This window comes from Electrona antarctica, assembly GCF_951216825.1.
Source record: "Electrona antarctica genome assembly, chromosome: 24".
NCBI classification, from domain to species: Eukaryota; Metazoa; Chordata; class Actinopteri; order Myctophiformes; family Myctophidae; genus Electrona; species Electrona antarctica.
The window spans coordinates 23,467,484-23,494,422 of NC_136803.1; the positions used below are offsets into that span (position 1 = coordinate 23,467,484).

At 43.1% G+C, this 26,939-nt stretch overlaps 1 protein-coding gene across 2 annotated transcripts in view; it reads left to right on the forward strand.

Moving 5' to 3' along the window:
- The first annotated feature begins 5,060 nt into the window (after nucleotides 1–5,060).
- LOC306917307 (DNA-binding protein SATB2-like) overlaps nucleotides 5,061–26,939 on the forward strand; it is a 63,387-nt gene continuing 41,508 nt past the window's right edge. For both annotated transcript variants that reach the window (XM_079495460.1, XM_079495461.1), the window contains exons 1-3: nucleotides 5,061–5,084; nucleotides 18,532–18,768; nucleotides 23,276–23,455. In XM_079495460.1, the coding sequence (XP_079351586.1) occupies nucleotides 18,567–18,768; nucleotides 23,276–23,455 (382 nt within the window). In that variant the 5' untranslated portion in view covers nucleotides 5,061–5,084; nucleotides 18,532–18,566. The remainder of the gene's footprint in view (nucleotides 5,085–18,531; nucleotides 18,769–23,275; nucleotides 23,456–26,939) is intronic.

Consider the following 26,939-nt stretch of genomic DNA (forward strand, 5'->3'; position numbering starts at 1 on the left):
TATTTACATTCTGCAGGTAATAAGAGCAGGCCTGTTTTCATTGGATCCTTGTGAAAGCACTCTTTAAGGGTGAAGCGGACACACGCACGCATGCACGCACACACGCACGCACGCACGCACAAACACACCCCTTGCTCATGGGTTACCAGCTTGTGGTTGGCTGTCAGAGGTACTTAGCCTGATGCAGGGCAGACAAGTGGGCAATGTATACACACACGCGCACGCGCACACACACACACACACACACACACACACACACACACACACACACACACACACACACACACACACACACGCGCATGTGTCATGCACACACTTCTGACTTCTCTGGCTGGTGAGCTGTGGCCTTATGGCTGTGGCTGTGGCCCCTGACCACAGCCGACTGAGTGAGGAGACAGGAAGAGAGAGAGAATGTGGAGGTAGAGGCAGTGAACTAATGATAGGTGACTGACTATTCCTTCTAGATCCAGAACAGTGGTTTACAACCCTTTTCACGTCAAGGCCCACGCATCTTTTATTCTGCATTTGAGCCACGGACCACCATTTGATGACATTTAGCCTCTCAGACCCAAAACTAAAGAATGAGCCACGGACCACCAGTTGATGACATTTAGCCTCTCAGACCCAAAACTAAAGAATGAGCCACGGACCACCATTTGATGACATTTAGCCTCTCGGACCCAAAACTAAAGAATGAGCCACGGACCACCATTTGATGACATTTAGCCTCTCAGACCCAAAACTATAAAGAATGAGCCACTGACCACCATTTGATGACATTTAGCCTCTCAGACCCAAAACTAAAGAATGAGCCACGGACCACCATTTGATGACATTTAGCCTCTCGGACCCAAAACTAAAGAATGAGCCACGGACCACCATTTGATGACATTTAGCCTCTCGGACCCAAAACTAAAGAATGAGCTACGGACCACCATTTGATGACATTTAGCCTCTCGGACCCAAAACTAAAGAATGAGCCACGGACCACCATTTGATGACATTTAGCCTCTCTGACCCAAAACTATAAAGAATGAGCCACGGACCACCATTTGATGACATTTAGCCTCTCAGACCCAAAACTAAAGAATGAGCCACGGACCACCATTTGATGACATTTAGCCTCTCGGACCCAAAACTAAAGAATGAGCCACGGACCACCATTTGATGACATTTAGCCTCTCTAACCCAAAACTATAAAGAATGAGCCACGGACCACCATTTGATGACATTTAGCCTCTCAGACCCAAAACTAAAGAATGAGCCACGGACCACCATTTGATGACATTTAGCCTCTCGGACCCAAAACTAAAGAATGAGCCACGGACCACCATTTGATGACATTTAGCCTCTCAGACCCAAAACTAAAGAATGAGCCACGGACCACCATTTGATGACATTTAGCCTCTCGGACCCAAAACTAAAGAATGTTTTGTTGTAGTTGGATCAGATTTTGTCCACAACTCCATGCTGTATTGATGTTGGTATACCATTAGGAGAGATAACAGGCAAACGATCAAAATAACAATTCTTCTACATTCTCTCTAAATGTGTGGACTCTTAACAATAATGTAACTCTTGAGAGCATAAGATGAAGATGAAGATTTGGTTACCAACTCTCCATCATTTAGCTGATGGGGACCACCTGGGACCTCCTCAAGGCCCACTGGTGGTCCCCGGGCCTGAAGTGGTAAAGTGCTGAGCAAGTGGTCGCTGAAAGCCAGACTATATAGGCCCCACTCCCACGAAGGGGGGACTGTGCCACCCCTTAACCAACGCTAAACTGACCTTAACGCTAAACTTTTTTGCCATTTCTTACTATTTCGAAAAAATATTTAAAAATAGTTCAACTATAGCCGATCTACATTGACACATTGTGAGCTTGTAGATCAGCTTTGAACTATTATAAAGGGTTTTTCAAAATGGTAAAAAATGGCAAATAAGTTTATAGGGATAAGGGATAAGGGGTGGCACAAGATAGCCTATAGCCCTTATATGTGTCTTATTAAGTTATATCGACTGCGCTGACGACCCTGTTATTAACAGTGGTGGAAGTACTGTATACGTAAGGAATTTGTACTTTTCTTGAGTATTTCCAATTTCCAATAGGACTACTTTTACTTATACTCCACCATACATCTCAGAGTCATCATCTCATATTGTACTTACTTTGTAAGTTACTGTATTGTACTCCACTACATTGATTTGAAAACTTTTGTTATACTTTTTAGATTTATATTATTATTATTATTATTATTAAAATAATAATAATAATAATAATAATAATAATAATAATAATTAATAAACATGCATTACCTTATATAAAATTCCGGCCATTTAAGACGCATTGTGAGCTTGTAGATCAGCTATTTTCAAAAGATTTGTATACATTTGAAACCTTGAAATGCATGGGACTACTTTTACTTTTGGTAAGTTAGTCTACATTTTGATTTTTGACCAATACTTTTGTACTTTTACTCAAGTATTTGAATTCCGGAGTTTTACTTGCATGCAGCAAAGCATTTCTATATTGCAGTATATTGATATAGGCTACTTTTATTTAAGTAAAACAATTGAGTACTTTTTAGCCCGTAAATGGACGGGCTTTTTCGTTATGTGCAGGAATGAATAAATGTACCATCCGGATTTTAAGAGCCTCTTCATTGAAGAATCGCATGTTCAGCTCACTCAGCAAATCCATGGATAATAGTAGCCTTAACGGTAAAAAACAATGTGCCTGACAGAGAGGGTCGAGGTCCACACTTTATGCCTCCCGTAAAACCGATAAGAAAGACACTAACTTTGTTTTGTTTTGTTTTGTTACTGCATGATCCGGAGCATTATTGTTTCGCTTAAATGTAATCACTCGTGTCCGTGCAAGGCATGGGTGCATGCGCACCGCGCGTTCATGGAGTGCGTTTTGGATTGCATGCTTTCTGTGCTAAAAAGAATAATAGGCTAATAATATATATTTTTAAATAAATGCCATTAGGCTGGCATGCCTCTTGTCTTGTTGGAGCAATTAAGACATTTTGATATCTTTATAGTTGTACTATACCATTCTATAGTGAAGCCCAAATAAAGCACGCATGCACGCACGCGCGCGCACATACACACACACACACACACACACACACACGGTCAATTAGGCCTTTGTAATCAAAACGGTTATATTGCTTTGGTCGAGAGGTGAACAAACTCGAATAAAGTATAGCCTATAAGGCTTATTGGCTGAAATAGCCCTAGTTTCCTTATTCTTTAGCCAGGATTTTCTGCTGATGTTTTAAAATGTAATATTTATGGACTATAGTCTACTTTGTCACAAACTGCACAGCATGTAATGGCCTAGTTATAGCCCTATGCACGTGACAATATACGTATGCAGGTGATATATGAGTGTATAAAAATGTTTTTATTCTTTCTCAAAGACGGTTGAATTTGGTTTTCCCATAAACATCAAATTATTTGACCTCTGCTGCGTTAATTGAAGGAGTCATAAATAACTGTTATGAGTCATAACAGTCATTTTGGCAATGCTTTTTTTTGTGGGTGTCGAAAGGCCGACATGTTTTTGACTTGAAAGGTTACAATCGAGAGGTAGGCCTTTGCCCCTATATTTTGGCCAAATCATTTCACAATCTTTCTATAGACCTAAATTGGTTATTTAAGATAGGAACATGGGCGTACAGGCCTAATGCGATGGTTTCAAGCTTTTTTTGCATGCAATAGCTACAAAATATAGGCCTATTCAATTGAAAATATATAGGTTTTTTATATGCATGTGTGTGGGGTAGGCGGCAGGCCTATCTGGCATGCGTCCTGCGTGTTTACGTGCGTGTATGAAAGTAGCCTCGAGTCGACAACCTTTCAAATTAGGCCTAGGCCTATATTAAAAAAAAGAATAATTAACACGAGTGATTTCTTTAATTCATAGGCCTACGGAACGACTGACGTTAATTTATAGTATTTGTATGTTTGTCTTTTCTTTCAGCTCTCTCTCTCTCTGTGTGTGTGTGTGTGTGTGTGTGTGTGTGTGTGTGTGTGTGTGTGTGTGTGTGTGTGTGTGTGTGCGCGCGCGCACGCGCGCGTGTGCGTGTTGGAGAGGAGCAGTTTAGCGCTCACCGCGTCTGTTTAGATCCCATATCCTGGAGGGAAGGGCTTGTTGCGACTGAGTGACAGGAGGCAAGAAAAAAAACATTATTTTGAGAGAGAGTGTGTGTGAGTGTGTGTGTGTGTGTGTGTGTGTGTGTGTGTGTGTGTGTGTGTGTGTGTGTGTGTGTGTGTGTGTGCGCGCGCGCTATAGACTTCAAACATGTCACGGTCCACAGTGTACAGTACAGTATAGATGACTTATAGAAAGTAGGCTATAATGAATGAAGAATAAAAGCCACTGGTATAGTGCCACTGTGCCAGTGGTCCCCACATTTGGAAAACATTGTCTCAGCCAATCACAGCGCGCTGTACCTCCGGGCTATGGGGTGCATACTCTAGTCTAGCCATGCACTAACCTCGTTCTTCCCAGACCCAGGCTCCACCACACAGTGCACATATTGTAGTTTATTTAAAATAATAATACAAAAAAAATGCACAGAGAAAGACAGGCAAGAAGGAGGCGGGTAAATAATCCAAGCTTGCCCGCTTGACCCAGTCAAGTCGAATGTGTGTCATGTGCGCGCGCGCGCTCGCTCTCCCCCCCCTGCTCTCTCTCTCTCTCGCTCTCTCTATCTCTCTCTCTCTCTCTCTCTCTCTCTCCCCCTCTCTCTCTCTCTCGGTCTACGTCTCACTCACTCGCTACAGTCAAACGAACGGAGACAGTCACGTTACTGGATCTCTGATTCCTCTCAGACCTGCTGCGCTCTCTCTCTCTCTCTCTCTCTCTCTCTCTCTCTCTCTCTCTCTCTCTCTCTGTCCTCTCACAGAACAGAAGAACCACACAGGAGGAAAAACGGATCCTTTCTAAAATCTCAGACTTCTCGGAAGGAACCAGGACGTCACCGGCTTCCCTTCAGCCCTGGATTCACTACTTTTGATCAATGGACAGCGATTATTCACCAGCGCCGCGAAGTACAGAGACCGCATAGACAGTGAGTAGCCTATTTAGGCTGTGTTTTACACCTGTAATTATATTGTGTATTGCTAAAAGAAGAGAGTTTAATACTTTAATTGATGTAAAACAGCCTGGCTCTGGCGTGTTTTAGCTTTTTTAGGATCATATACATCATCCACCCGAGACATTCGTCGCCACAGGCAGCCTGCGGTGAAACTTTTTACAACGTGGGTGTTTGTTACCGAAGGACTTGCATGTCACATTCTCATCTTCTGCTCGCCTATATGATTAGGCCAACATATAATAATATAATAATAATACCAAAATAAATGTCTATATCGGAAACATTTGCTCTATATAAGTTTGTATAGGCCTACAACAGCATCTGTCACAACTGCAGGGTCAGTTTAACACATTGATGAAATTGCGACAATTCAATATGTGATCAGTTTTAATTTTGATAAATCATTTATTGCAACAATAAAGCAAACAGAGTTTGGCTCTGTGTAGGATGGAAATTGAGATTGTAGGCTACCGCGATCTAGAAAATGGGCAAAAAGGCTACAATTTCTCCGAGTAAAGGTTAAAAATAATAAGTCTATACAAGAAGTGACATTTACATTTTTCCTCAAAGAAATTACCATGATAGGATATACATAATGTGCATTTATTATCAGCAGCATCATTATTATATGCGTATTGTCATAATCATGTTCTATTAGACCTATAGTCATAATTATTAGCCTATTATGTTCCTAATTACAGGACGCCCTACTTAATTGGAACTGAATTTTAGCCCAAATCATCCAGAATAATTATGACATATAGGCCTATATGGTTTATGCTATTTTTTTGTTTTGGTAGAAATTAAGCTAAAATGTAAAACAGCTGTGACTCTTTTAAGTGCTAAAGAAATGGAAAAAGCGATTATGTGTGGTCTCCCCTTTTCAGAAAATGAGATATGGTTGTGAACGGTTGTCGATATCAAAATATCTGTGGCATGTAGGCCTACAGTGTCTGTGTCTTTTATATAGCCTATATTTTATATAGCCATACTTTTATTATAGACTATATAAGTTTTTCACTAACTTAGTTTCAGGAAGGCCCTCGACGGTGTTAATTTGAACAATTGGCCTATAGGCCTATATTTTTAGAACGACAATCCGAATATATTTTGCCTATGTGAACTATAGGACTTTAATAACATCCAAAACTGGTTCTTATAACGAGGGGCTTTTGCAAAAGATTCGGTCAAATTGTTGTCCACATGCAAAATAATTTTGATTGGTTTCATCAAAGTAGCTATAAAATGTTAAGATGTTAATGTTAAAATGGGCCTAACCTTATTAGATCCGCATGCAGTATGGCTATAGGCCGCCATCACTTCATCATAACGTGTTTTCTCCTCAAAACTCACGCCCTGGGCTGTTCCACTTTGGCCAAAACAACTTCTTGCTCCATTGCACTGTATTATGTCTCATTTATTGTAACCAGTCGTACGACGGTGTCCCACAACGAAAATAGCCCAAGCAGGACGGGACACCGTCGTAAGTATTATAGGCCTACAACCGCGCCTTTAGTTTTATGCTATACTTTCAAGTTCCTATTTATATTTAGGCATTTTTAAACACGCACGTTTTTATTTACTTGTTATTTTAACACAGTGATTCGCGTTTCCAGTCAGATAAGTGGTTGATAGCCTATAGGCTCAATATTTGTGCATGAATATAGTCCTATGGTGGTTCAGACAGAGGCTGCTCTGCTGTAGGCCTATTGTGAGAGATCATTATTCATACGCCGTTTAGACTGATGTTGAGTTGCGTCTCTCCCGTCATCGCTACCGCGGATTATATGCATTTGAATTACATTTGGATTACATTTGGCACCCATGTGTGTCAGTTCAGTCCACGCATGCTGCGCAGTTTAGAGAATAGGCCTACTTGTTCATGTGTGGTCTCTCCTTGTATGCCTTAAGTTGTCTGCAGCGAGTAGTGCTTGAAGTGGTTGTATGTGTGTGTGTGCGTGCGTGCGTGTGCGTGCGCATGTGTGCGACTTTGGTGTTAGAGTTTTGCTCTTATAAGATCTGGGTTGAAATTAAAATACTCTCTCTATATATTTAAAATAATAATAATTAATATATCCTTGTTAATTTCTTTATCTGCATGCTGACCATTGCAATGCCAGTGGCATATTAATTACTTGACTATATAGGTTGTATAGGCCTAAAGTTGGATGTTTTTCCATCTTTAGACTTTCATGATTCCATTTCTGGAGTTAATTGAAGAGTTATTCATTGAAATGAATTGCCCCAGTACAGTGTAAAGTACAGTATATGCCTGTAGAAACAGGGTCAGAGATCAGTTCTGCATTGCTGAGAATTCAGTTCCATAAACACAAAATAAAATAATAATAGCTGATTCAATAATCACCTAAGAACACTTAGGCCCATGACTGCAGTCAAATCTGATTAAAATCTGATTTATTGCTCAAATCATGATCTTTTGGCCAGACACTGCATTTGCAAGTGACCAGATGGGATCTGTCACAGATCTGTGTGTTCAGACTGGCAGATCTGGGTGTTCAGACTGGCAGATCTGTGTGTTCAGACTGGCAGATCTGTGTGTTCAGACTGGCAGATCTGTGTGTTCAGACTGGCAGATCTGTGTGTTCAGACTGGCAGATCTGTGTGTTCAGACTGGCAGATCTGTGCCACATCCAGATTGGAATCCGATTTATTTAAATAAGTCTAAATACAAACAAGTCACATGGAATCCGATCTGAATTTAGATCAGGTTTACTGCTTTCAGAAATCAGATTTGAATGAGATTTGAAACCACCTCTGAATGTGGCTCAAGTCACATATTTTGTAAAAATCGGATTCCTTGTGTTTAGACTTATTTAAACAAATCGGATTCCAATCTGGATGCAGATAAGATTCAGACTGCATGGATTTGGTTATTAATAGCATGACAAAGTATGATCTTGCTCTTGTGAAGAATACATTTAATTTCCAGGAGCCACAAAAGATTCTCTCATTCAGAATCCATTAATTTCCATGTTTTGTTCCACTGTGATTTAATAAGTGCTATATTTGGATCTAATTTGATGTGCTGTACTTGGGTGTGGGAGGCTGTATTTTGCCATGCTCTTCTTCTGTTTGTCACTCTTGCACTCTCAGTTAAATTAACACTCTCTTGATTTAGGTGTGTGTGTGTGTGTGTGTGTGTGTGTGTGTGTGTGTGTGTGTGTGTGTGTGTGTGTGTGTGTGTGTGTGTGTGTGTGTGTTATGGGGGTTATGTGTGTGGGTGGCTTGTTGTGGCGGAGCATTTTAATGTTAAAGAAAACATTTAAAAACAATGAGCAATGTCTGCCTTTGTAATCATGTCAAAGTGTCTGTCTGTCTGTGTCTGTCTGTCCGTCCGTCCGTCCGTCCGTCCGTCCGTCCGTCCGTCCGTCCGTCTGTCCGTCCGTCTGTCCACTCTTGCATGGACAGGGTTCTATAGGTGTTCTGTAGAGTTGCTATGTTGCATGTCATGTAGAAACAGGGGTTCCCAAACACTTTTAGATCAGGACCCAAAAGAGACATTTGGTGTTTTTTTTAAAGGGGGGGAAATTATGAAAATCTATTTTTTTTCCTTTTCTTTTTTGTAGGAAAGGTAAAAAAAAAAAAAAAAAACCCTACGGATATTTACTCACAACTGATAAACGAGACCATTATGTTTGGTAAAAAATATGTGCAGCATATGCTGATGTTAGCAATGCAAAAGAGGGTGAATTTTAAACATGAGTTTAGGTAGATTCAGTTTTTACTCACTTGAAATATTTACAATGTGAAATCATAGCATTTCCGATACATACAAATCATTTATGTGTGAGAATGTAGCCTATTATCATTATTATTATTATTACTAGACCGTGCGTGCCACCGTGACACCGGCCTAATTGGGAACGATGGCAACTTGGTAACCTCATAATACCCGTTGTCATAGCACCCGTTTTAGCTATCTGTGTCCCTATCTGTGAAACGTGGACTGGTTAAGTAATCAATTGGCATGTGTGGGGTTGCCATGGCAATCAATTGGCTGAGGCAGAGGCTGGAAATTGCACAGGTGAGGGGACATGGGCTCATTAGGTCCACTGGCAGAGCCTAACCCCTTTTGTGGTGTTTCTGGACGGTGTATCACTCCCTGTGGTGGTGTTCCAAATGGCCCCGTACTCTGAGAGTGTACAAATGTAACCAAATGGACCCTTACGGGTCAATTTCGTTCCATTTGTACACTCTCAGGGTTATGGGGGTCCTTGAAAATTAAAACGCTTGAGAACCACGTGCACTGCTGTGCAGTGGAACAGAGTCTTAATTAGTATCATTGGTAACACCTATGAAGGAAGTAGGGATTGCTCCATGTATCATGCATACCGTATCTATAGGAAGTTTGAAGGCTAAGGATCCATTTGGGTAAATGTTTGAGGGGCTCTATCCCCTCCTATGTCCAGCTTTGAGTGTTTACACAAACATTGTGTTGACACAAACATTGAATGCCATTGATAATAAATGGCCAGCTTTGTGTAAACACAAACATTGAAGACGAAGGTGCTGAGGAACGCAAATTGTGATTGGCCGGAATGAGATGACGTATGATGATGTGTGTTGATAAGAGCGCCCCTCACTTCACACATTTTTATACTTTCAGAGTTCGTTCATATCGTACAGGAGCCTCTTTGTGTTTGATCACAAAGCACATCACACCACTTCCTGTGGGGCAAATACGTCATTCTGATTGGCCGATATATGCGTCACGTATAGAGGTAACAATTCTCTACAGATGTGTATAGAATTTGTCCCAAAAATATCAAGAAGAGCCGGATGAAGTCAAGCATTATGCCACGTCCATTTCATGACATGCATCTTGCCGTGGGGGCTGTGGTACACATTACGTGTTTCTCTCTCCCTGTCACCTCGTACGAGACGTTTGGCTCAACATCCCTCTTTTCTCCCCCAAGTCTGGTAATAATTCCCCCTCTTCATTAATTACTGTAATATTGCTCTGGTTAGGGTGTGTGTGTGTGTGTGTGTGTGTGTGTGTGTGTGTGTGTGTGTGTGTGTGTGTGTGTGTGTGTGTGTGTTTTTGGGGGGGGGGGGGGGGGGGGGGGGGGCACTCTACTCTATATAATCCGCCGCCTGTTTTTCCAAGTATTCTGAAAATGTGTTTATTAAAAGCAGACTCAACATTGGGGAGCAGAGGGAGGGAGTATAAAATAGGGAGGGGGAGCGAGGAGGAGGGGGGGGGGGGGGGGGGTGAGAGAAAGAGCGAGAAAGAGAGAAACAGGAGAGCGAGTGAGAAAGGGATTGTATGGGCGAGTGGGGTGGTGGGAGTGGGGGTGGGCGGGGGGGGGGGGGGCAGAGAGGGATTTTTGGTTTATAGTCTGTTAAGATTTACAAGTCTGCCTGTATTCAATGTGATAGGCACGCACTTCACAATCCTGAGTGTTCAATTCAACTTTTTGAGAGTGCAAAAAAAATAAAAAAAAAATAAAGAGGACACATAATTTGACTGTCGTAGCCTCTATTAGCCACAGGCAGTGATGTGTGTGGTGGCTGGAGCGCTCTGCGTTGGGACTGACTGCATGGGGGCGGGACAGCCCGGAGGTCTGTGGTCGGGGACGGGGGAATGTGCCCAGTAATCATGTGATAATAGATCGATCAATAAATTAGCTGGGACAGCATATGGCCCGGACAGCCAGCGAAGGCAACCGGAGCGGAGTGTTGTTAACCAATTTTGACCTGGGAACGATTCTATAAATGTCTTCTAAATCCTGACTTTTTCTGAAAAAGCTATGTTTCTATGTCAGTCGTTCTTAGATTTTTCAAAAATAGCAGATCTACAAGCTTGTAGCGCGCCACTCGGTGGCGCGCTATGAGCTTGTAGATCTGCTATTTTTCAATAGCTAAAGCATAACATAATGCTAACACCAAAAGGGGTTCCCCCCCAAAATGGGTTAAACATGGGAGTCATTTAATGACTGTCTCTCATTCCGTTTTGAAGCCAGCCCTTTCCAGCTAGGCTTGCTCTGGAAGTTTGGAAAACTCACGGCTGAAACCGAATCAGCTTGCAGTTGATTTGAAAGTTAATGTAGCTACAGCAATTGGACATATTATACATGTCAACGTGCCTGTTTAACACATGATGCAACTATTATACAGGACCTAGTCTTGCGTTTACCAGACTGTTGCCTCTCGCAATTTCCAAATGCGGAGATTGTTGAATAGTTGCCTGGCTACGCGAGACTAGTAATACAGTATCTAGAACGCACCTAATGATTAAGAGGACAGACTGAGATGTGCAGAGAATAGATCAACGGTTCTCAATGTGTGGTCCGCAGACCCCCAGGGGTCCCCAGCTAAATTATGAATAGTTACAGTATATAGGAACCAAAAGTACCTTTAACCCATTTTAGGACCCAATCCTAAAATTTTTCCGAAAAACCCATGTTTCTATGTCAGTGGTGCTCAACCTTTTCCATGTCAAGGACCCCCAGAATTATCTCTATTGGGCCACGGACCCCCATCTCAAAATATGTTGTTCCAGGGACCCCCCAGAAGCCAATATTTTAGTTAAAAATGTTCGCTCTGATATTCAAAGATTTGCGGCCCCTTTTTCACGACTTTTCAAAAATAGCTAAAGTATAACATAATGTTTAAAACACAAAGGGGTTCCCGCCCAAAATGGGTTAAAGGTCTGTAACTTAACACATGAGGATTCTATCATGCATGTCAATATTGGTGTCCCAGAGAAGAAAATCAGATTCCATGGCCAAATAATGGATATAAAACTGTGTGTCCTTGATGTGAAACAAGGTTGAGAATCACTGCCGTACGTTTGTTTATTTGAAAAGGATCCCTCTCAAAGGGTCATTTCACCACTGGAAGAAACTCCAGTCACTCAATGTTAATAGTATAAAAATACTAAGTACGTAGTCGTAGATAACAGTAGCACAATTTGAAAGGTGCACCCTGTGGCCAGAAAAATAATGAAGTCTGTGTGTTTGACTATAGGGTTTGGCTGGATTGCTGAATTCCTACAATGCCCATAATGCTTTAGTGCACTTCGCCTCGTTGTGGAGAGGGGGGGAGGCTGCGTGGAGGTGTGACTTGTAGTCCAGGAAGGAAGTGAGACCACACTTTCATGACAGGTTTTTGGTCATGAACATGGCGTCATGACTATATATAAATATATATAAAAAACAAACATATTAGTACAAACATAAAAAAACCCATGCAGGAAAGTGTTTCTTGTGTTCTAAACATCATTAAAATAAGCTCTGGTTGCAAAAGGGGTGAATTACGTGTTGGGGTCCACACAAAAACATGCCGTTGCACGTTTAACCTTAAGCGTTGTGCGAAAGGTGAATGTTTCAGTGTGCTGTAAATAATGCCGGACAAAGGGGTGCATGAGTCGAGTGTTGGTCAGGAGGTGGGAGAGATGCGGCTGGCCCCTCACTCCTGATTCATACATGGCTGTTAGGGGTGTGCCAAATTGCCAATATATCGATATCGCGATATATTGTGATACTTCCTCCCGCGATTGTATCGTCCTCCCAGCAATATCGCAATATATCGGATATTCGTGAGTAGCTACTAGTAGTATAGTGCCCATTGTTGTGGACAGACAAGTTGTGAGCAAGACGCAAAGTTGCAGTCAGCGTTTTACTGTTTGGAGGAGGCAAGATTCATGTACTTATTGGCCAGTTTGTGACACAAAAAAATCTTTTGATATATCTATTTTGGAATAAATTCATAATTCCAGATCTTTGACTTTTATGGTTATTTTTTCATTTTCAGTTACAGATATCGTCATATATATATCGTTGATGAAATCTCTTGCAATATATCGAATATCGTGATATCATTATCGATGTCGTACTGTGAGGTACCCATATGGTCTCACCCCTATAAATGGCTGTGCATCTTGTTGCGCACTGTCACGCTGCAGCACATTGTATATATGCTTCTAGATTAGCCGTATCTTCTGCACGTTGCCTGCGGGCAACCGAGTGTAAATCGGGCATCGGGGCATTACACACAACCTCGGTTGACTCTCAGCGGACCCCGTGGACTCAACCCCGCAGCGTGGAGCGTTGGTGTGCGCTGCTAAGGGAGTGTACTGTTCTCGTTTAATCAAGCTGACAGTTTCTGGGCTCTGGGAGGGGGTCCCTTTTAAGTTAAAAACGGTGTTTTGCGAAAGGAAATAAACACTGTTCGTTTCAACATCATTCCAAGTATGTCGACCTTCTTGTGCAGCAGTGTGAATCCGCTTTTTCACAACCAATGGCTTGGGGGTGCGAAAGTGGGCCGTGAGGCATTCCGGCGGGGTCAGGGACTCTGGAATAGTTAGATACACGTAGGAAAACACTAAATGTAATTAGTCTATTTTAATTCATTAAGTTCTTGGAGATCTGCTATTTTTGAAAAATCGGGAAATTGTGGTGCAAATCTTTGAATATATATTCTTTCACAGTGAACGTTTTCTTTAAAAACACCCAGTGTCAATTATCTAATGCTACACTTCCTCTGCCAATCTGGGGGGCAGTGGACTGACCTCATGCTTCCTTCTATGCATGAGGAGTCCAAGCTGCTTCTTTTCACCTGACAGGGGAGAGTTTCCCCGGCCGGACGTAGCGCGTGGAAGGAACACGTTATTCCGACCGGTTCCTTTCCCCTCCATCAGGCGCCCCGGCTGGCCAGGGGGAGGTAGTTTAGAGTCAGACCAGGATTACTGAGGCTACCTACCCTAGGGGACACGGGGAGAACATGCAAACTCCACACGGAAAGGCCCTCTCGCCAACCCTGCCTCAGGTGTGAGCACTGATGACGTGGAGGAGAGAACACGCCCCCAGCGCCCACAGCGTCCCCAGCGGGAATCGAACCCAGGACCTTCTAGCTGTGAGGCGACAGTACTATACCGACTGTGCCACTGTGCCCCCTCACAGTGAACGCAAATCTTTGCTTCTGGGGGGGGTTTCCATGGACTACATATTTTCAGATGTCGGTCCGCAGCCAAATACATATAATTCTAGAGGTTCTTGACATGAAAAAGGTTGAGCACCACTGACATAGAAAGTAAACATAGGTTTTTCAGCCTTTTTCTTCTTTTAGAATCTGCCTCAGGTCTAAATGGGTTAATAATAGTGTTACCGTATCCAAGTTCTCCTTAGTGTCTGTGAGAATAAAGGCCCATGACTCATTTTTGGGTCCAGAGCATAAAACCTTATAGTTATAGACTTAAGTTCATGTCATACAAAGTGATTTGTAGAGATTAAGATGAAAAAACAGTGGTAGTCATTCACAGCAGAGAGTCAAATGGATTTGTAGCAGGCGACGTGGCAGCTTGACAACAGCTTACATGCGCAACTTGACAGAGAGAGGGAAAAGCTGACTTGATTGAGGAGGTAATATTTCAGCCCCAGGGTAAAACCAGTTAAGTACTAATGTAAATATGTCGTCCCCAAACAGTTCTCCCTTGCCCTCGAGAGAGACAGAGAGGGTTGATTTAACCCCGACAGTTTATAAATGAACATGTAACATTGAGGATTTAACTGTACAGGAGTCTCTTGACGAGCTCAGCGACGGAGGCCTGGTTTTCTCCATACTGCATGTCTATGGTATTTTGTTTGTGTTGGACGGGCCTTCTTTTAACCCATTGAGACCTGGAACGCATCCATGTCACGTTAGCGTTTAACCAAATTAACCATTAACCCATTTTGGGGCGGGAACCCGTTTTGGTGTTTTAAACATTGTTATAATTTAGCTATTGAAAAATAGCAGATCTACAAGCTCATAGCGCGCCACCGAGTGGCGCGCTATGAGCTTGTAGGTCTGCTATTTTTGAAAAATCGTTAAAATGTGCCTCAAATCTTTCCGAAAATTGTCATGATTTAGAAAACTTTTTTTTTAAAATTTCGACGTCAGGCCTGAATGGGTTAAAGGCAGCTATTAATTTTTGCATGTGTGCTTTATTGTAATCATGTGCCGCTTTAAGGCCAGATCCCTGTGTCGTTTAAAAAACCACACTTTTTGAGACAAACAGACCTTGGTAAAGAAACACATTTCACAACGCGTTTGACCACCACGTCGCACAATGACGTGAATTCTTTATTATATAAAATGCATGATTAAATCTGGAAAATCACAATTTAAAACATAGTGCCGGGGTTCCAGCACTAATGGTGCGTTCGCAAGGGCAGATGCAAAGAAACAGTCTACCTTTCATTGTCAATGCCTGTGCCCCTTTTATGCCCATTCTTTGTCAGGCATGCCCAAATATGGAGTCTATGCGGAGCTCTTTGTCAGGCATGCCCAAATATGGAGTCTATGCGGAGCTCTTTGTCAGGCATGCCCAAATATGGAGTCTATGCGGAGCACTTTGTCAGGCATGCCCAAATATGGAGTCTATGCAGATTTCAGAACGTCATTGTGATGTCAGAACAGGCCAGCTCATATATGGAGATATTGGGGTGATCAGGTCCAGAGCCCGGGCAGAGGCTTTTGTGCTGGTTCTGGACAACCGGATATCTGACGGACTAAACACTGGGCACTGCACTCTCTGTGGTCGTGTGGAACGCGTGTGTCGAATTTGAAGTCGGCGGGACGAACGGTTCTCGACTCGTTACGTGTATTACAGACGTACAGTTGGGTGCCACCGATATTGTCCCTTATCATTTGACCCATTTAGGCCTGACCTCAAAACTTTTAAAAAATCCTTCTAAATCCTCCAGTTTTCTGAAATAAATATTTTCACGATTTTTCAAAAATAGCAGACCTACAAGCTCGTAGCGCGCCACTCGGTGGCGCGCTATGAGCTTGTAGATCTGCTATTTTTCAATAGCTAAATTATAACATAATGTTTAAAACACCAAAAGGGGTTTTGCGCAGATCACGCAAACCTCAGCAAAAAGAAAAGGACAATATCGATGGCCTCCAACTGTACACACAGAGACTTGGTGCATACAGATAGATTAGATATAAGACAACACAAAAGACCAATACTGTACCTATACGGAATGCATTCTTCAAGGCCAGCATTTGAAAACGTGACTCCTACTTTTATTAATTGCATCGACATGAAGTGCAAACTTCTAGACTGTACCGATGAACACTTTTGTTGACAGGAAACAGACACTTAGGTTATCATAGCAGGCGATCATATCGCATCCACTCTGAATGAACTCCATAGTACTGTATCTCCTTAAAGCGGACCCGGCTTTGTGAGAGACCAGCCGCGGGCACCAGTCAGTCAACTTTATTTACCCAAATAAAGAGTTTGTGATTCACTCCAGATGCCCGGGGCTGTACTGTTTGTCGGCTTGCGGTCGTCTCCGCCTCGTCATCTGTAAATAAGAAATAATGTGTTCAGCATGGGCTTAGGGTGGGCAGTGGGGGGGGGGGGGGGGGGGGGGGTAAGGGTCGGGCGGGCAGAGCAATGGGGTGGAGAAGGGGGTTCGACCAAATAGACCTGTTGATAGAGCAGTCGAAACCAGGGGAGGTTTTGTGACTGACTGGGAGTCCCTTTAATGTTGACAGTGGCTGTGCAGGGACTGGGAGGTCTGGTGGGCTTTATGTAGACTAACTTTAGTCTTGCTTAACAACAATTTAACAATACACTAAATCAGTTTACACGTTGGACTCGTCTCCATCACCGAGGGACGAACATTTGTGTGGTAGCTTCACTTTTGACTTTTATATTTTAGTCACTTTGCCTGTAAAACATTGAGAACTAATAATATTGACACGCTAACAGGCATAAAAGGAGAGACGAAAATTATAATGCGCCATGTGTAATGAGCAGCTTATCACAATTTCAATTTACAATTTAGGCATTTAGCAGACGCTCTTAATCCAGAGCGACTTACATTAAGCAATAACAAAAAGCATGGCATACATCACATATATAAAAAGTAGTTATCATGAATCATGCGTAAACTAAGAACGTAACAGTTGAGTATCTATGTAAACTATACATACTATACTATATAATATAATAATATAATATATTATACATGTGTACTATAAAGTGCTATGACTACATAAAGTGCAATTCTAGAGCTGTCTACATAACAAGCTATAAGTCTGTTTAAAATACTATCTAAGTCTACATAATGTGCTATCTAAGGGGCTAGGCTAGGGCAAGTGCTAGGGCTGTGAATCTTTGGGTGTCCCACGATTCGATTCGATTCCGATTCTTGGGGTCACGATTCGATTCAAAATCGATTATTATTTTTAATTCAAAAGCATTTTTTTTCCAGATTCAAAACGATTCTCTATTCAAAATGATTCTCGATTCAATACATAGGATTTAATCACAATCTACTCTGAACTGAAGTGACTACAGTAACTTTAAAATGACTGAAGATATGATATTTACTGTGATTAGGGTAAGCTTACATTTCATATCACAAACACCATGTAGTGAAAACTGTAACTGTAACAACAACAAAAAAAACGATTTTTGGAAATTATGAATCGATTTTGAATCGTTCATAACGGGAATTGCGATCCTAATTTGAATCGATTTTTTTTGACACCCCTACTTATCACCCTGCATTCTTTGTTGCCCGAGTAAATCAGCATATCTGCCTGAGCTGTCTTCAGTTGGATAAGAAGAAAAGCCAAAGAGAAGAGCATTATTGAACAACTTTTAAGTTAATACTGTCAACAAGGAACTCCCTTGGCAAACAAAACATCATATTTCATAGAGATTTTCAACAGTGTGGGGAGAGATTTGGCTCAGAAAAAGGAAGTTGATGCACATTGAAGGTTTTCTGTTTTCCACTATATTTTGGTTCCTTTGCGCAGCTCAGATGAAAATCAGGATTTGGTGACAAGTCCCGGAATAGATGCGCTGTGATTGGCCAGTAGTCACTTGAGTGGCAGCGTGGCGTAGCGTGCCTTCCGCACTTCCGCCCCCAGAGTGTAAATTGTTTCGTCCTCCAGTCGACACACGTGGCTCCACTGAACTGCAGCGGCCAATAAGGCATCTATTTCTTTTTAAAGGTATATTCAGTGATTTGACTTAATCTAAATATCACTTATTTTTTCTTTTTTTCTGGATAATCCTCCCTACTATAGAGTGTGCTGACCATATAAGGAGTTCCTCCCTGTCCCCAGTGAGCCCCTGGGGTCAAAAAACCCTAGTTTCAGTTTTGGTGGTGGGTGGCAAAGCCTTCATCCAATCAGGATGAGAGGGGCCTTCCTCCAATCATGATCGAGTGGGGGCGGGCCTTGGTGCACATGCTGTTGGCCTGTTGCACTTCCCCCCACTGTAGAGCGTGCATGTGCACATTTTATTACCGGGGCGGACTGGGTGGTTCTCCAAATCACTCAAATCACTGAATGCTCCTTTAAATATATATATCTATGGTTATAAGAAGACAAAACCCACAAGTGAAAACCTGTCCTCTTCCTGGTGCTCTTGCATGTCTCTTCCTAGGTCCGCTGGGGGCTCCCCCTGCAGGTTGGAGGGGCATGGAGCAGAGAGGGGAAGGCGCAGGCGGCACGCGTAGCCCCAGCCTGCGGGACAGCGTCAGCCCAGAGGAGGTGAGGGAGAGCGGGGAGAGCCCGGACCCGAGTGGCCCCCCTCCGGGCAAGACGAGCCGCCTGGAGGTCAACGGGAGTCCGACGGGGTCGCGGGCACGCTTCAACGGCACAATGCTGAGGCCACTGGGAGGTGGGGCAACACATAGTGTACATAGTGTACAAGTGCGCTAGTTTAAGTGTAGTCATACTTTCTTTCTTTTCAAAATCTTTTTATTTCCGTTTTATAACAGTATGGGTGTCAAGTCACAGGTTCATAGAAAAAATAAAAATAAAATATCAGAATTTAGTATCAGTGACTGAGGTAAACAAACGTATCCTACTGTATGAATCACAGAGATCGTGGGCAGACATAATGAAAAGACTGTTATTGTGCAAAACATGCCCCTTCAAGACAAAAGAAAAACATTTTCTCCCCTTCAAGTCCCAATTTAGTATAGCCAATTCCCAATTCGTAGTCATACTTTCTGAGTTATAGGAAAACTACTGAGCAGACTCTACCTACCTATGTTTGTGAATTATGTGCAAGGGGACACACACAATGATCACGTACAAAAACATCAGCATGAACACAAGTAAGCGGCATTTATTTAAATGTATACCTATAACGGATATCTCGCTTTAAACACAATGTTGTGCAGGAATGATGAGGGGAGAGAGAAGACAGAGAGAGAGAGAGAGAGAATGGCTGATGATAAAGAGCCGAGAGAGAGAGAGAGAGAGAGAGAGAGAGAGAAAGAGAGAAAGAGAGAGAGAGAGAGAGTGGTAGCAGACTGGAGGTGGTTTCCAGTGTTAATGAGAGCTCTGTCTTTGAACTGTTAAAAACCACAGCACGGCAATATGGAGGGGAGAGGGACCACACACACACACACACACACATACACACATCGACACATGCACGCACACACGCACGCACGTGTGCACGCACACGCACACGCACACACATGCGCGCAATGATACCCCCTACAGACTGGCGCACATGATCTAAGCGCATGCATAAAGTACATGCAAAAATGCACGGTCACAAGTCGCATCAAATAATCACCTTACCTTTTGTACATGTATTTCTTTTACATAACAGAACCGTGTGTGTGTGTGTGTGTGTGTGTGTGTGTGTGTGTGTGTGTGTGTGTGTGTGTGTGTGTGTGTGTGTGTGTGTGTGTGTGTGTGTGTGTGTGTGTTCGTTAGTATTTACAAATGGCAGTATTTACATCTGACACAGCTTGACACTTAATGTATGATGCATGGTATGTGCAAGCACACACAGAATGCACCCGAATGGAGTCAGACCACGAAAACAGAAAACACATATATTCACTTGCTGCATATGGAAAAAAAATAACACACACACACACACACACACACACACACAGAGAGACACAAACACACACCCACCGTTCTCTCACACAGTTGACCGCACGATTGTCCCACAAACAGCGCGCAAACAATGTACTTGTATACATACAGTACAGCAGACACACACACACACACATGCACTAACACGCACTATAACACACACATACACACGCAAACAAGCATCCTGGCCTGCATGCATGCATGCTCCGTCCTCCCTTCCACACTAGCGCTCTCCGGGTTGAGTTATTGGCCGATAGCGTGCGCGACGCTGAGAGCTACGGTTTTGGCTGGGACACGTTTGTCATTGCCTTGTCACTGGGGTGATTGATAGCTGTTGAATTACACATGCAGGCCCATGTGGGAGGGAGGGAGCAGCCAGAGAGAGCACTGCACCCAAACATTGGTGGAAAAAAGTACTCCAATGCTTAAAGGGATAGTTCAGATTTTTTGAATTTAAGTTGTATGAAATACTTGCCATTAATATAGTGGTTGCAACTGTATTAATTGATTGCCCGAGTCCCATGGTGGGAGTTCTGCTCTGGTTTTGGTGAAATATCAAGTAGTTCCGGTCATTTTGTGGGGGGCACTGGGGGCCACGCAGTAAAAGTAAATTAATCCACAAAACTAACGTAATTTGTATTGTTGACCTATTTCTAAAATATTAGTGCAACTTTCGTTATTTTTTTACCCCTCTATCACACAGAACTATGTTTTTTGTGTCCATATCACTACGCCCAAAAAATAGTTCCATGTGATAGAGGGGTCAAAGTTGAACGAAAGTCGCGCTAATATTTTAGAAATAGGTCAACAATACAAATTACGTTCGTTTTGTGGATTAATTTACTTTTACTGCGTGGCCCCAGTGCCCCCCACAAAAATATTGACCAAAACCAGAGCAGAACTCCCACCATGGGACTCGGGCAATCAATTAATACAGTTGCAACCACTATATTAATGGCAAGTATTTCATACAACTTAAGTTAAAAAAATCTGAACTATCCCTTTAAGTAAAAGTATAAATACTTGTAATGTAGATGTACTCCGTTACAAGTGAAAGCTCCGTAAAAAATGTACTCAAGTAAAAGTATCGGGCTATCGGCAAAATGTACTGCTAAAAGTTAAAGTACTCCTATTGCAGAATGTCCCATTTCGCAAGTTAAAAATGTGTACAGAATCCTTTTTGAAAATAGCTGATTTACAAGTGGATTGGCTATTTTCAAATGGCCGAAATGTACAGTATGGTTGAAGTGATTAATGCATGTTTTCTAATCTAAATTAAAATCTCCAAAGTTAAGTAAAGTTTTCAAATAAATAAAAAGTAAAAAGTACAATATTTGCCTCTGAAATGTAGCGGAGTAGAAGTAAAAGTACTGAAAATTGGAAATACTCCAGTAAAGTAAAAGTACCTCAAGTATAGTACATTTTGGGCGGGAACCCCTTTTGGTGTTAGCATTATGTTACGCTTTAGCTATTGAAAAATAGCAGATCTACAAGCTCATAGCGCGCCACCGAGTGGCGCGCTACGAGCTTGTAGGTCTGCTATTTTTGAAAAATCGAAGAACCACTGACATAGAAACATAGCTTTTTCAGAAAACTGTCAGGATGTAGAAGACATTTTTAGAATCTGATCTCAGGTCAAAATAGGTTAAGTATATTTAAAGTTACTTTCCAGCACACATGTGGGAGGGAGCAGCCAGAGCACTAGAACCGAACAGAGCTCAGAATAGGGCCGTGTCGGTTCCTCTCCCCCACAAAATGAAAACGTCGCAATGCCTCGCTGCCGAGGTTTGTTTACGCATGTGCTCCGACGGTGAAATCGAGCGCGGATAGGATATTTTATGGCGTTGAGAGAGAACGTTTTTTTCTTCTTCCTGGATTCGTCATGGACTGTGACAAGAAATACAGTTGAGCAATATTAAATGACGCATTCTTCAGGCTCTGAAAATGAACTCTCTCGTCTTTCTCAACCTCTGTACATTTATCTCCCTCTGTCACTTCAATGACTTCATCCACCTGTCTCTCTCTTTCTGTCTCTCTCTCTCTCTCTCTCTGTCTTTCTACCTACCTACCTCTCTCTCTCGTCCTATGGCTGAGCTCAGACCTTTACTGCATTGCTGTATGCTTGTTGGATGAATGTTGTGTAGTGTCATGGCCGCCCCAATGCATTTCCAATGGAAGTCACATGGTTTGACACAACATTTGTGTTGTGTGAGGGGGAGGGGGAGGGGGCAGTCGAAACATCGAAACACAGCTGAAAGCCATACAACAGACCATGTGACCTCCATTGGAAATGCATTGGGGCGGCCATGACACTCACAACGCTGTAAAGGTCTGAGTGAGGCCTATCTAACTTTCTCTGACACTGTATCTCTCTCTCTCGCTCTCGCTCTCTATTCAATTCAATTCAATTGAAAGGAGCTTTATTGGCATGAGAAAACGTACGTATACATTGCCAAAGAAAAAGTGGAAAAATAAATAAAGGTGTAAACAGAGCTGTGTTACATTAAAGGGACATTTCACCCTTTTTTGCAAAAGAATATATGTTAATTGTTTATTGTTTGTTGAATGGATCCCCATTAGCTGACGCCGGGGCGACAGCTAATCTTCCTGGGGTCCATATAAAATACATACAAAAAGTACATAAATACATAATTACAAATACATTCAACAAGATTAAATACATGAAAATACATAATTACAATGACGTTTAGAAGATTTAGAACACTTTCCTGAGGGTCTTTATGTGTGTTATTTGTGGTTTTAGATATTTTAGATTTTAGCAGTTAGCCCAGTGTCTCTGATGTCATGGACACTGGGCTTCCTTCCTTCCTGGACTACAATTCCCATAAAGCTTTGGTGCACTGCTCCTCCTTGTGGATAGGGTGAGGGCTGTCTTACTGAGACAACATGTAGTCCAGGAAGTAAGTGAGCCCAGTGTCCATGACATCAGAGACACTGGGCTCACTGCTAAAATATAAAATATCTAAAACCACATATTACACACACAAAGAACCCCAGGAAAGTTTTCTAAATCTTCTAAACAACATTAACATAACTTTTCTTTGCAAAAAGGGTGAAGTGTCCCTTTAACACTTTGGGTAATACTATCATTTTCTGGCAGAGATAGTTATACATCCATATTAGGAGAAGTTAGCTTTATACTTTTGAAAGTTGACCGCAGTATTTAAATATTTTTGCATTCATTTAGTATAAAAAACATTCGCGACAAGTAGCAGCAATTTATCCAAATGTAATCTCTCTCTCTCTCTCTCTCTCTCTCTCAGGGCTGATGATTCCAGTCTACTGTACGGTGGAGCAGGCGGACATGGCCTGCGACGGGGAGGGCCGCGGCGACAGGCACGCAGAGTTCGTATTGGTCCGCAAGGACATCCTCTTTACACAGCTGGTGGAGACGGCTCTGGTGGCTCTGGGCTACTCGCACAACTCGGCAGTGCAGGCACGAGGTGAGGCTGCAGTGTGAGGGTGGTGTGTGTTTGCGTGGGGTGGTGAATGATGGAGACATACATGGAGTGTTTCCAAAGTGCTTTTTACAATGCATTTGTTACATGGGCGGCTTTGGCTCAGGAGGTAGAGCAGGTCGTCCAATGATCCCTGGGTTGGCGGTTCAAATCCCGGCTCCTCCTGTCCACATGTAAAAGTGTCCTTGGGCAAGACACTGAACCCAGCTACATTGCCTCCAATGAGTCGGTCAGTGTGAGGCTGTGAGCTCGCCACCCTCGATGTGGGAAGTGAGGACGCTGGCGTTGACTGTTCACCGCTTCACCTCCCAATGTATGAATGAATGAACCATTGTAAAGCGCTTTGAGCACTTGGAAAAGCGCTATAAAAATGCAATTAATTAATATTATTATTATTATTCATACACCAGTGGCGGAGGCAGTGTTCAGTGTGTGGCCCAATAGGATGCTTAGAAATAATGCTAGGAGAACGTCCTGCTGGATTCCCACATCCACTCTACCTGCTGTTAGGAGCTGGGAGCTGTTAGGAGGGGGGTACATTGGTAGTCCGACAGGCATTAGTCTGCATGACAACACCGTCGCTCCCGACATGCGTGGCCGGTTACAACTAACCCGTGGCCGGGTTAAAACTCACCCGTGGCTCCCGAAATGCGCGCCAGGTTAAAATGAACCCGTTGCAGGAGGTTATAGCCAGGTTTGGGTTTTGGACTAATGCCTGTCGGGCTGTTAGTATACGTCGGACCAAACACATGCTCCCCTGTCAGGGGTTACGTGTCTCTCTCTCTCTAGGCTCGACCCACTCGGCTATAGAGCATACATGGGCAGCTGGCGGCCCGGGGGCCACATACAGGCCCCCACCTTCACATAATGTGGCCCGCAGGTTAATATCAGCATACTGATATATTAATGATTTCAGCTGTAACAATTCCAAACAGGCAAACATTACATCCGCTTTAATTACATCAGTCTAAATTAGTAGCTTTATGAGTAGTATTAAAATGTGATTGTCTTTTTATTTATTTATTTAGTTCATAAAGTTAACATGACAATAATTAACACCATAGAGGCCCGGGGCGGAGATCTCCGTCAAGTTCAAGGTCATGGTCAAGTGCCCAAGCCGGAGATTGATAAAGAGGACGGAGATTAATGATATCAAAACCGATCGCTTCGCTCCACAGCCTAGGAGCGCTTGTTGCCCAATCCGATCACATGTCAAACAGTGACACGTCATCGAAGATTTTCCCTGCCTGTTTAGCTGACGAAAACGAAAATCTTAAAACGATCATAACTCCCGATCTAAATCATCCCGTCTAATTCTGAAAAAATATCCTGTGTTTGACGGCCTTCAGTCGCTAGTCGCGATAGATTTATTCTTACCTCCCGTTGTTGTCGATCGACTCTAGAGTGTGGCTATTGTTAGCTGCTACACAGCGGCCTTCAGTCGCTAGTCGCGATAGATTTATTCTTACCTCCCGTTGTTGTCGATCGACTCTAGAGTGTGGCTATTGTTAGCTGCTACACAGACATGCACACCAACTTCCGGTGCGCCGGTAAAAGTGGTCCGGGCGCTATAAATGATGGGCACATGGATGAAATGGATTAAATAGTTCCGGGCTACTAAGGTGTTAAAAGGCACTTGACATTAAATAAAAATGGACATTTTCAGGATTCCAATTAAAAAATAGCAAAACACAATTCATGATTTGAATTCAAATATAGCAAAAATAGCCGATCTACAAGCTCAAAACGCGTCGCACAGTGCGACGCGTTTTGAGCTTGTAGATCGGCTATCTTTCCGCTACGACAGTAATATGCAATGTGGCCCTATCTGGAGTGAGTGTGGAACCATAGTGGCTCTCTCCATCGTCAACGTTGCCCAACCCCTGCTATAGATGACTCGTTTTCCATGCCAGAGACTCGTGTTTGAACCCAGGTGGTTATACATCGGGTTCTCATTCAGGGTGGGGGGGGGCAGGTCAAGGGCAGGTCAATGTACCAGTTTAGCCCAGCCAGCCCTGCATGGATCCCAGAGGCTTATCTTGCATGGCCAACAGGCCGGGGCATTCCCCGTTGGCTTCAGCAGTAGATGCTTGGTTTACCACACGGGGGAGACCCTAGCTTGAATCCAGCTCGCTACGTTTACAACGCTAAAACCAGTAAGCATGTTGGCAACGTCACACAGCAATACACACACACACACACACCCACACACACCCACACACACCCACGGCACACAACACACACACACGCACGCACGCACGCACGCACGCACGCACGCACGCACGCACGCACGCACGCACGCACGCACGCACGCATGCATGCACGCACGCACGCACACACTTGCATTTAGTACCGAAAATCATGGCTTGTAGATCTTCTATTTTCAGTGTGCAACTATGTTATAAATCAGCATACGTCCAACCCTATAGCCCAGTGGTTCCCAAAGTGGGGTCCGGGGACCCCCAGGGGTCCTTGAGGGAGTTCCAGGGGGTCCCCAGCTAAATGATAGTTTGGAACCAAATCGACCCTTATGTGTCTGTAACTCTGAGAGTGTACAAATTGAACCAAATGTTGGTCCATTTGGTTCCATTTGTACACTCTCAGAGTTAAATTAACATTGATTTTACAATATAAATTGGGGGTCCCAGAGATAGAAATGCCATTAAATGGGGGTCTGTAGATTAATATGCATGTCAAACTGGGAGGTCCTTGAAATTAAACGGGTTGAGAATCACTGCTAGAGCCGTACAAATCCTCTTTTATGGGGGTCCCTGGCATATCTTTTCAAATGGGGGGTCCGCGGGCTAATAAGTGTCAAATTGGGGGTCCTTGACATGAAAAAGTTTGGGAACCACTGCTATAGCCCATAACCCAAACCCCCTAGAACCCTAAACCCAATCTGTATAGCTGCAACTCGGCACGCACCGGGAGACATTATTTTGTGCGATTCATTTGCATTCATTTTTAAACTGGTGTTTCTGTTATGAGTTTCTGATGTGATTCCAATGAGGCGATGAAGCAGTGTCATTTTTCATTTTTTTAAACAGGGTTGATTTTTGTTATCGTGAACAAAGCAATCAAACCGTACGAACGAGGCGTGTCCGAAGTAAATAAATAATCGCGACACATTTTCGTAATATTGTTTATTCCCTTTTGCTCCATGATGTGTATAATGACCTTAACTCTAAACATCGTTTTAAAACCACGAAACAGCCATTTATCTTGTGAGGGTTAGGGAAATTGTCCTCTTAATGTCTATATATAAAATTCTACTACTTGCGGCGACATTTGGCCCTCTCAAGTATAGTAATACACACACACACACACGCACACACGCACACACGCGCACACACACAAAGGAAGGCAGCCCTCACATTCCACCACTGTCCCGTAAACACAGGGCTCCGCGACCAACGAACCAAGTGGACCAACGCCCTCTCAGACCCGTCCCCCCGTCCCGTCCCGTCCC